This window comes from Ammodytes marinus (genome assembly GCF_949987685.1).
Source record: "Ammodytes marinus genome assembly, chromosome: 1".
NCBI classification, from domain to species: Eukaryota; Metazoa; Chordata; class Actinopteri; order Uranoscopiformes; family Ammodytidae; genus Ammodytes; species Ammodytes marinus.
The window spans coordinates 29,381,818-29,393,115 of record NC_137230.1 but is presented as its reverse complement, the minus strand read 5'-3'; the positions used below and the strand labels follow the sequence as shown (position 1 = coordinate 29,393,115).

General features: G+C 39.4%; 1 protein-coding gene across 1 annotated transcript; it reads right to left on the bottom strand.

Moving 5' to 3' along the window:
• Positions 1 to 6,834: 6,834 nt before the first annotated feature.
• Positions 6,835 to 10,902, bottom strand: htatip2 (HIV-1 Tat interactive protein 2). The gene is made up of 7 exons (XM_080029760.1): positions 10,530 to 10,902; positions 10,223 to 10,412; positions 10,018 to 10,125; positions 8,957 to 9,094; positions 8,776 to 8,837; positions 7,526 to 7,748; positions 6,835 to 7,162 (listed from the first exon to the last, which is right to left on the bottom strand). Exons 1-6 carry the CDS (start codon positions 10,643 to 10,645, stop codon positions 7,532 to 7,534), a joined length of 831 nt encoding a protein of 276 aa, XP_079885886.1. The 5' UTR covers positions 10,646 to 10,902; the 3' UTR covers positions 6,835 to 7,162; positions 7,526 to 7,531.
• Positions 10,903 to 11,298: the final 396 nt, after the last annotated feature.

The following is an 11,298-nucleotide window of genomic DNA, read 5'->3' as shown; positions in this document are numbered from 1 at the left end:
TGTTAAGAGGAAGACCCCCACTGATGGAGAAGGGCCCAGCCGAAAGAAGAAGAATTCAGACCCAGACCAGAAAGAAACCACACAGGAGCCTACACCAAACCAAAAAGGTTAGTAGTACATGAACAACAGCAGTTGGGCTAAACTATGTTTGTCTCTTTAATATGTGTTTCAATATTTAAAACAATATGGACAGGTCACAACAACAACAAAAAACAAGTCAGCTGAGGATGAGTTGATATCATGCATTGTGTGCTTGTGTTGTATGAATCATCTAAGATATGATTTAATGCAAATGGTGGATTTGATCACCTCCACATTATGGAGTGGATTATATTTTCAATGCTTAACAACAGTGTCTTTCCCCCACTCAGAGGGCGATGTGAGCCAGCAGGCCGATGAGAGGAAGACCCCCACTGATGGAGAAGAAAACAGTAGAACGAGGAAGGATTCAGACACAAACTGGGAGGAGCCTAAACCAAACCAAAAAGGTTAGTACCGGTAATATGTGTACAACAGCAATATTATTGAGGGAACCTGAAACTATGATAAATGGCCTTGATATGGTCAGCTATGACAGCAGTTAGGCCAAACTACAGTATATGCTTTCCTTGTCTGTACAATACTGTATGTGTTTCAATACTTAAAATAATATGGACAGGTCACAAAAAATAGAACCTGAGGGCATTTTATTCAAGTCAGCTGAGGATGAGTTGATATCACACATTGTGCGCCTGTGTCGTTTGAGTTGTTCATTTAAGATATGATTTAATGCAAATGGTGCTTGATCACCTCCATGCTATGGAGTGCATTCCCTTTTCAATGCTCACAGTACCAACAACAGTGTGTTTCCCCCCCTCAGAGAGCGATGTGAGCAAGAAGGCTGTTAAGAGGAAGACCCCCACTGATGGAGCAGGGCCCAGCAGAAAGAAGAAGAATTCAGATCCGGACTGTGAGGAGCCTAAACCAAACCAAAAAGGTTAGTAGTATGTGTACAACGGCAACATTATTGAGGGAACCTGCAACTATGATAAATGGCCTTGATATGGTCAGATATGACAGCAGTTGGGCTAAACTGTATGTTTGTCTGTACAATAAGTGTTTCAATATTTAAAACAATATGGACAGGTCACAACAACAAAAAACCTGAGGGCAATGTATTCAAGTCAGCTGAGGATGAGTCACGCATTGTGTGCTTATGTTGTATAAACAATCTCAGATATGATTTAATGCAAATGGTGCTTGATCACCTCCATGCTATGGAGTGCATTCCCTTTTCAATGCTCACAGTACCAACAACAGTGTTTTCCCCCCCCCTCAGAGGGCGATGTGAGCAAGAAGGCCGTTAAGAGGAAGGCCCCCACTGATGGAGCAGGGCCCAGCAGAAAGAAGAAGAATTCAGATCCGGACTGGGAGGAGCCTAAACCAAACCAAAAAGGTTAGTAGAACATGAACAACAGCAACATTATTGAGGGAACCTGCAACTATGATAAATGGCCAGATATGTTACATGGTCAGATATGACAGCAGTTGGGCTAAACTGTATGTCTGTCTGTTTATTATGTGTTTCAATATTTAAAAGAAAATGGACAGGTCACAACAAAGAAAACCTAATGGCATTTTAAAACGAGCCAGCTGAGGAAGATTTGATATCACGCATTGTGTGTTTTTGTTGTATGAATCATTGAAGTTATGACTTAATATCCCTCAGAGGGCCATGTGAGCAAGAAGGCAGTTAAGAGGAAGGCCCCCACTGATGGTAAAGGGCCCCGCAGAAAGAGGAAGAATAGCCCAGACCAGACAGAGACCAAAGAGGAGCCAAAAGTAAACCAAAAAGGTTAGTAGGCTTTCATAAATGGAGGTAAACGCCTTGTGTTAAAATCTCATTCACCTCCATTGCATCTCATTTTACAATTAAAACTGGACAAATATAACAAATCCTTGATATACACCTTATAAAATGATCCTCTCGTCTTTTCTCACATTCAGAGGGCGAAGGGGGCAAGAGGGCCATTAAGAGGAAACACGCCACTGATGGAGAAGGGCCGAGCAGGAAGAGGAAGAATACCCCAGAGAGGGAGCCCACAAAGGAGCCAAAACCCAACCAAAAATGTTAGTAGGCTTTGATTAATGGAAGTTTAGGCTCTATGATGTTAAGTCGAAGTGTAAAATGAGTAAACATGTATTAGATTTGAGATACACATTGCTATCAGATAGTGGGTAATGTATGTAATGTAGTTGATGTTTCTTACAACTGTGACAAAAAACTATTGTTTTCCTCTTTTTAGTGCGTTTTAGCTTTAAATACAAACAGCTGAAAGAGCTTGGACAAGGAGGCTGCGGATCTGTCTTCGAAGGCTATCGTAAATCTGATCATTTACAAGTAAGTATTACACACAGACCAAAACACACACACACACACACACACACACACACACACACACAGACAATGTTTAAAAGTCCTAACCAAAGTCCTGATTGTGTCCCGTAGGTTGCCATCAAGCGCATTAACAAGGACAAAGTGTTCTGCACGGAAACGGTGAGTGAGCGACGCCAACAACTGCTGTTAAAATGCACTCCCTCACTGAATGCATGATGGATGATGTATTATTATCTATCAATCTGTGGAGCTTCTCTCCCTTACTCCTTTCTCTCTGGTGTGATGTTTCAGGACGAGTATGGCAACGAGGTCTCTGTCGAGGTGGCGGTAATGTTGCGACTGGCTTCTGAAACAACTGGACCGTTGGGGACGTCGCCACACATCGCCCTGTTGGACTGGTACGATCTGGACACTGAGCTGATCCTAGTGCTGGAGAGGCCCATCCCCGCCACAGACCTCTTCAACTACATCTCCAACAACGGAGGCTCCATACCGGAGTCTGAGGCCAAGGTACACTGCTGGGGGATCTTTGAGAAAAGTGTCGTTTTGAGTGTTTGGATAATTTTTTCACTGCAGAAACGTACTCACCACCAGTAACTTGCACATAAAGCCGTTGTTCTCACGAAGTACTGTATGTCAAAACATTCTGGGTTTCCAAAATAAACTGGAAAAACAAGGCAGAACATAGAACGAAAGACTTATTGGTTTTTAAATATTTAGGTGACAGGAATTATGGGTAGTGGAAAAGTGCTTGGCTCAGATCTGGGAATACCCAAAATAGAGGCCTGGTTGCTGCAGGCAATCATTGTATCGTGGTTAAGCCAAAGCCACATCCATGGAAAAGACGATCCCTCATCTCTCTCTTTCTGTCTCTCTCTCCCTCTCTCTCTCTCTCTCTCTCTCAGATCCTACTCAAACAGCTTGTTGATGCTGTAAAAGACCTGGAGGATAAAACCATCTTTCATCGCGACATCAAGATAGAAAATATCCTGATCGAGACCGGCTCTGAAATCCCGCGTGTTCGTCTTATTGACTTTGGACTGAGCTGCTTCAGCAAGAAAAGTACTGGTTACCGCATATTCTACGGTGAGATGTCCAGCTCCTGCTATTCTAAATGAATTTAAATCAATTTTGTGTGACTTTCACATTGACACAAAGCTTCTCCTCAACCTCACCTCCCTAATCGTCTGGTCTCTAGGCACCTCTGCTCACATCCCTCCAGAGTGGTACAGCCGCTGTCTCTACAGGGCCGGCCCCACTACAGTGTGGCAGCTCGGCGTGGTACTGTACGAAGCGCTCCACAAAATACAACCATTTGAGACCAACAAGTTCCTCAGCAAGAAGCTGAAAGTGAGCAGTGAGCTGTCGGAAGGTAAGCGAAATGAAAAACACAATCGTCACAACAAACACAAATCTATTATACTCTGCATTCTCAATGATTCATTTGTCTTCTCCTTTGTTCTTCACAGATTGTCTTGACTTCTTAAACATGTGTCTGACCAAAGTGCCAGAGAAGCGTCCGTCCCTAGCGCTGCTGCAGTGTCACCCGTGGATCAGATAGGCCAACATCAACACCAGCTTCAAAACAAAGGCCTATCACACAAGTGTCTTCTAATTCCTAATGTTTTTTCTCTTTTTAATAGGAAGGGGAGATGGTGTATGGACTAATCCAATTGGTCTTAACATTTCCAATTTCTTTAACATTGGTTTTATTCAGGTGCAGCTCCATGGTGCAGTCCTAGCCCTCCGTGGAGGAGGGTAATCTAACTTGGACTTGTTTAACATTGGCTTTTTTTATTTGTTTACCTGCAGCTTCTTTTGCAGTTCTAGTATAGTATAAGATAAGATAAGAAACAAAACTCTATTGTCAATTACATCGCATGAAATGGAAATGTGCCTTTTGCATTCTGGCACATAAAAACAAACAGTGAGGAAAACACTGAATTCTATAGCAGCAGTGCTCATGGACTATGAGAAGGGGGGTATTTTATTATGTCTGTTTGACGTGGCAACAGCAGAGGACACAAATTGGTTCTTCTAGCCATTTTTCCTGGCTAGGGGGAAGTCGGTTGGTGAGTCCGATCATTGTACTTCTGGTTTGCCTTTTTTTATGGAGCGGATATATATAGCATACACGTTTGCTACCTATGAGTGTCCCCCCCCCCCCCCCCCACCCCACACACACACACACACCGTAGTGGGAATTTGTACTAACATCGAAACTTCTCAATTGTCCCAAGGAGAGAGAGCCGCCAGCTTGCTTTTATGAAAATGTAATCTGCATGGAAGTGTGTTTGAAAAAAATATTTGAAGATCTGTTTGAGAGGAGGGTTTATTGTTAATGATTTTTTTCCCCCAGGTATTTGAGTCCTGGCCCTCCGTGGAGGAGGGTTATTGAATATTTTGGATTTCTTTAACATTTGCTTTTCATTCACCTGTAACTCTCTCTAGCAGTCCTAGCCTTCCGTGGAGGAGGGTAATCGAACTAATGGACTTAACAAACAGACTTCTTTAACATTGGCCATTTTTTGCATCTGTAGCTCTCTAGCAGTCCCTAAACTCCTGTCATACAAATATCATCCAATTTCTAGTGTTTCTTCTCTCTTTGACAGGAGCAGGTGGTGCAATGACCTGAGGGCTGAATATAATTAATTGGGCTTAACTGAATTGGATTGATGATATTAGACATCTTTAACACTGGCCTTTACTTTACCACCTGCAGCTCCCGTATCAGTCCTTGCCGTCCGTGGAGGGCGGACTTCTCTTTGAATTGCCTTTCCCGAGGTTTCTTCCCATTTTCCAGCTGGCCTCAGGATTTTGGGGAGTTGTTCCTCGTCTTCAAAGAGAGCTCGGGCCGGGCCAGGAGTACCTGCTGATTATGAGCCATTGTGTGATATTAAGAAATGAAAATGATTTGAAATAAAATTTGAAGAAACACTAATACATCTTTTCCTTGTCATATTATTTTTTCATTGCACTTAGAGTTATATAATAATCTGAGTTTTGGTGGCGATTATAATGAAAGACACACTAAAATATCAACAGCAATAATCTTACAAAATGAAGTTTCACCCTAGTTAAAAGTGAATCAGGGTTTGTAAGTACAAGTCATACTTTTCTTCCAACATGTAAGGCTTGATAACCATGTTCGCACATTTCCTCTTCATTAAGAAAATACATTGTTATTTATAATAACACTAAGAAGATGATGGAACTATATGTACATGGAACTTTTACAAAAATTGACATGGAGAAATTAGAATTAAAACTTCACAGGAATACATTTTGAAATAAGATCCATCCATCCATTTTTTTCTAAATTGAATTCAGCCACCATGAGTTATTATTTAAACTTTACTTAATGTGACATGTTAGTGTCTACTGTCAAAATGTAATTTATCAACACACTTTACTCTTGTTTTGTAGTTTATCAAAGAAACCATATTTTAGATCCTATGGAAATAAGCACCATTAAGGTGGCAGATTTCTGGAGAACCACTTTGTATCATGGGCTTGTAAAACACAATCAGTATTTGTGTAATCATATTCAGTCACAAGGGGGCGCTGCTAGATCAAAGAGAAGAGGCACGTTCAACTGAACTATTTCTCAAACTTAAAACCAATTCAACAGACAAGCTATGAAATGTAACAGAACACAAGAATAAGGAAATTAAATGAATTAATGTATAAGAGGTTGAAAATAAATTATTCAAATAAATAAAATTAAAGTTAGAAGAAAAAAAGTACTGACATTTAAAGTTAAACTATTGTAAAATGAACACAAGCTGATAGTTTCACTGCACTCATTGTTCTTGGATTAGGATAAGGATCATATTATGAATATTTGACATTGACTTAGTTCTAAGATGATTTTGGTCATAATTTTTTTTTTTTTAAATAAACCCAAATCTAGAAATAAGGATAACGGGTCCATCATCATCTTTCGTTATTGTGGAAGTTAACCTGACTGAATAAAAGGTTTGAATGACCACTAATGAACTGTTCCCTGTAAAAAGATATGGTGTACATATGTACATGCAAAATATAATCCACAGATGTTGCATGACACTTATTTTCATCCTCGAGAGACCAATTGAGGGGTGACCCTCATTTTCAATGACGTCGAGTTCAAACAAATTCCAAGGAAAAACAACAATGCATACACAATATTCAATGCAAATACATCAAATACACAACAACAGGTGAAGAGAAGAAAAAAACAATTGAAACATTTACATAGTGGTGAAGAGTGGCAGAAATTAAAATTAAATGAAATGGGTGAAAGGACAATATAGCCTAATTAAAACAGTTACAGGTAGAGTTTGGCAGATTTAAGATAGTTTGTTTAAAATGATTAAAGGATATGATATGATGATATTATATAGATCAGTTATAATTAATATTGATACAGTAACCATGGTAAGATTTTCCTAAATTAAACACTCACACAGTTAAATATTTAAAATAATTTAATGAAAACATGTCAGAACATTCAATGTTTGAATCTAGTGTAAACCCAAACTGAAGCATTCACTTTAAGGCAGTTGCTCAATACATTTTGTAAGTGCACAAATGAAGGACACCAAAAAGCACCCGCAATAGTTCCCTGATGAAAATATTAATTTGCTATATAAACTTGCTTTTATAGACTTTCATAGACACACCCTTTGGTTCTTTGACAATGTCTTTAAAACATTTTATTTAAAAGTATTTGTAAATCATTTGAAATGATGTTGATGACATGATGAGTATTTGCAGTGTGTAGTCCTCTCTGTGTGAAAAGACCTGAAAATAGAATATAAAATGTATAAATTGGAGCCACATATCTCACAATATGTCACATTCAAATTTAAACTGTCAAAGCCCAAAGAATGAAATGCACATTACGCAGTACAGCTTTGGAGCAAAATGAATATGACTATGAATGTTTACATTTCTTTTGAGAGTTCATCAATTCATATTTTTTTTTACCAGAGTCATAAGGGGGTTGTGGTAGAAGATGAATTCAGATTATGAATTGTTATAATGAGATATAATCTACATGCCTTTGCCTTTGATTTTCAAACACCCAATGTTTACCAAACAGCAATCTTAAAAATATATTTGTTATGGAAATAATTAGATTTATTGGTTATTAATAATACTTGCCTGCCCTTATTTCCCTGCACTCTTTCCCAGACTGGCGATGTCTTTGCCCTCCAGGATCTCTGTCTTCTTCTCAGGTTGAAGCAGAGTGTTTGACACCATTGACTTAGCCACCATTTGGATTGGACAGGACATGGAGTTTGAACTCACAGCAGAAACGGCATTGAAGAATTTCCTAGCAAACCATTCGCCAGGCCGACTCTCCTGCCTATCTACCAACAAAACCCTGTTGGAGAGCAATACAAAAGTATTGATGATTTAGTGATTTTATCACGTTGAATCGGATCATTTAAAAAGGTGGTGTCAGTGACTTTAGAGAACACCTGTTGAAAAATTTGCAATCAGTGAAGAATATTGCCCCACGATCCGCTACAGTACCTATCCATACTGTGTGTGCACTGAAAACAAATCTGATATTAATACTCAGTCCAGGCAGGATGCAGATCGTGAGGAGATATTCACTGATTTGTACAAAAAAGCATTCTCCAGAATTGCTGAACCCACCTTCAAATGGTAAACAACCACTTTATATAGTAGATTGGTAATCAATGTAGTCTATTGGTAGTACAGTCCAGTACAATTAGAACTACTGTATGTCATGTGAAAGCCGGGTGCGACCACATGGTTTTCTATGGTCTGTGCCACAGTGAAAAACTAACAGTCACAATTTTGTATTTAGTACATTCAAATGTCACACTTCACTATTTTGTTCCATCCATGACTTTAAACACAAGTCACATTGTGTTGTGCCTTGTTTAATGGATGTAGCTGGTAAGGGAGTCCAAAAAAATTTGATCACAGTCCCTGTACGATTGGTTAAGCATAATGTTTGCACTCCTCTTCTTGTTGTAAAATAAAAGTGTATATGGAGACATGGATGGATAGGAGCATTAACCTAGCTTTAGTTTTGTTCGGCTTGGCTTCCCTATGAATTATACATTACCAGCAACTATGAGGTGTCACATAATCCATCCCTGGCTATATTTCAACAATACAATGTGTTTGGGCGTTTTTTTCATATCATGAGAGAGTAACTAAACTTATTGCAGTCCAGATGCAATAGGATGCATATGTTCTATGTATAGTTGGCATGATGTCAATCTTATCCGTTTACACTGTAAACAATACTTCTGTTGCGCATTATGTATTCATGCATGTACTTGTAAGTATGGGGACAATTAGTGTCGTATAATATGGTGAATAACAAAGTCTGTCTCATAAAGTGATTGAATTAAGTGGATGAAATCACTCACCCTGGTCTGTAAATTGCATATCTGTCAAAACCCAACGCCTCAATATCTGCTTCAACTTGTCCCTGGAAGAACAACAATGTCATGATTATCACTAAGTGCTTTTCAGAAGTCATCACTCGATGTGACACACAGGTAAGCTTTAGTAGAATTAAAATACGGCATTCAATAGGAACTATAATACCTTGACTTTGAGGTAGAGGAAGTTGCTGTTTTTCTCAGCTCCTCTGGAGGACTCCAGGTGGAACTGTGAGCAGCCTCCTGTCTGGGCCAGCTCTGCTGACTTCAGAACATAGTCATGATCAACACGGATGAATCCTTCCTGAAATAAAAGAAACAAAGAAGAAACTGAATTTTTGTTTTATTCATTTTGATAATAGTCACCGGTGCCAAGGTTTGTCTGTAGATGACAAATTTAAAAACGCAAACGTTTATATTAAAATGAATAAACTAGATAATTAAAACAAATAATCAACTAAATCATGTTGTGAAAAAGAAATACATCCTAATTATAGTTGGGCAATAATAAAAAGTTGTGTATCATTGTTCCGCCATCATCTTCTTATGTTGAGATATCTTGTTATCTTACTATTATGTCTGAATGAGTAAGCAATCGATCATTCACAGTAAAGCACTTTTTCTCCTTCCCAAACGCTTGTGTGCATGACACAAGGTGCCAAGTCAGACATTGTATCAGATTAATAATGAATTTTATTGAGGTAATGTAACATACATTTTTTGAGTTTTAAAACTGTAACATTATAAATAGCTCGATACCTTTATATATGTTCTCTCCGTATAACATATGTTTTTGATAGGGATATCTCTTATATGTTTAAGACTTGTAATCGAGAAGGATATTTTACAATGAACACCACCTTGTAATCGAGAAGGATATTTTACAATGAACACCACCATGTAACAACACTGTTTTAAACGACTACAACATACATCTTAAGTATTCTGCCCTGCAGTTTCCTGCTACTCACTGGCATAGGTTACAGTTACAGCAATACACATTTTTGATCAATTAAAATCTGCAAAAAGACAGGCCCGGCCAAATAATCAGTCAGGAAATGCCATGCCAAAGGAATCGCTGAGTCATTGTTACTGGCCAAAAATCCCATTGAATCCCATAGATACTATTTTTGTAATTTTGTGCTCCAGTAGGCGTACAACAACAGCAAAATCTATTATGTAGCCTACCTCTAGCTATATACTTTTAATTCATAAAGTTTAACTTACAGTCCCTGCTTTCGCTCTGGTCGTACCCAGGCAGCAGTAGCCAACATCATGGCCTTGGAAGGCAGCAGCATAATCATCAAGCTTCTCAAAGTCCACCACCTCTTGTACCTGGAGGGATAGAAAACACAGTGTGTCAAGCGAAACGTCAACTCTCAACGAGACCAATGTTATGCAATGGAGGGTATCTTGAGAATGAACCCATTACCAGGTTTTCATATGCTTTGCCCTCAAAGGTGAGCTGTCTCCTGCCAATGAGAGTGATTTTGGAGAAGATGTTGCGCTCCAGCAGCTCTTGCAGCACCAGCTTGCCCGTTTCCCCGGATGCACCCAGGACGAAACAGCTTTTATTTTGCTGCCTGAAGTTTTCCTCCAAAGTACTCATATCCTCGGCCATTCTGTGTGCCCAAACAAATAAGACCGCTAGTGTTAAGACAGCGGCTAAACTAATGTGTGATATACGTGCCAAACCCCTTGGCAGAGAAGCTAGCAGAAGCTATATCGCTATTATTTACCTACTGTACTTCACCGAATCAGGGTCGTCGAAATAATTCAAGACCGCTGCAATGACAACAACTACGACAGTAAAGAGCCCGGTCGCTTTTCCCAGGGTGGTGGCCAGTAGTTTCATAACAAGCAATTGATTGCTAGGAGCGACCGGTCCGGTTAAATTGCTGGAACACTTCCTGGTTGCTTCATCTCTACAGACAGACGGTGCTTTCTCTCTCTCTCTGCTCCGTTTCTTCCGCTGGAGAAAATATCTGTCACCGACAATATATCCACGCGAGTTCACTGCAAGAATGTTAACCGAATGTTTTGTTTATTTGGTACGTTATGGTAGGAGAGAGGCTTGAACTTGGTCTAACCTCGGTCTCTTATCCTTATCTTCCACCATGGACAACGCTTAATGGACCGCACATGCGCACTTGAAATTTAAAGAATCCCTGCAAAATTTTTCAAATGAGTTCTTCAGCCACTGTGGATAGCTTCATAATCCCCTCAGTACATAATAAGCCTCTACCTATGATACCTCATTTATTTGGTGTCCCCCCGTTGATTATAATTGAATACATTAAATGGTGCACAGAAAATAACATGCTTGTTACATTCATGTCTTGTCTAACGTGCTCTTGTGTATGCTGCCTCTAGATCAGGGGTGTCCAAACTTTTTTCACTGAGGGCCACATACAGAAAAATCTACGAAGGGCCGGGCCACTTTGCAAAAATAACACGTTTATCAGGACATGTAGCTGCTCTGATGTTTAGTTTCATAGTGTCTTCGTA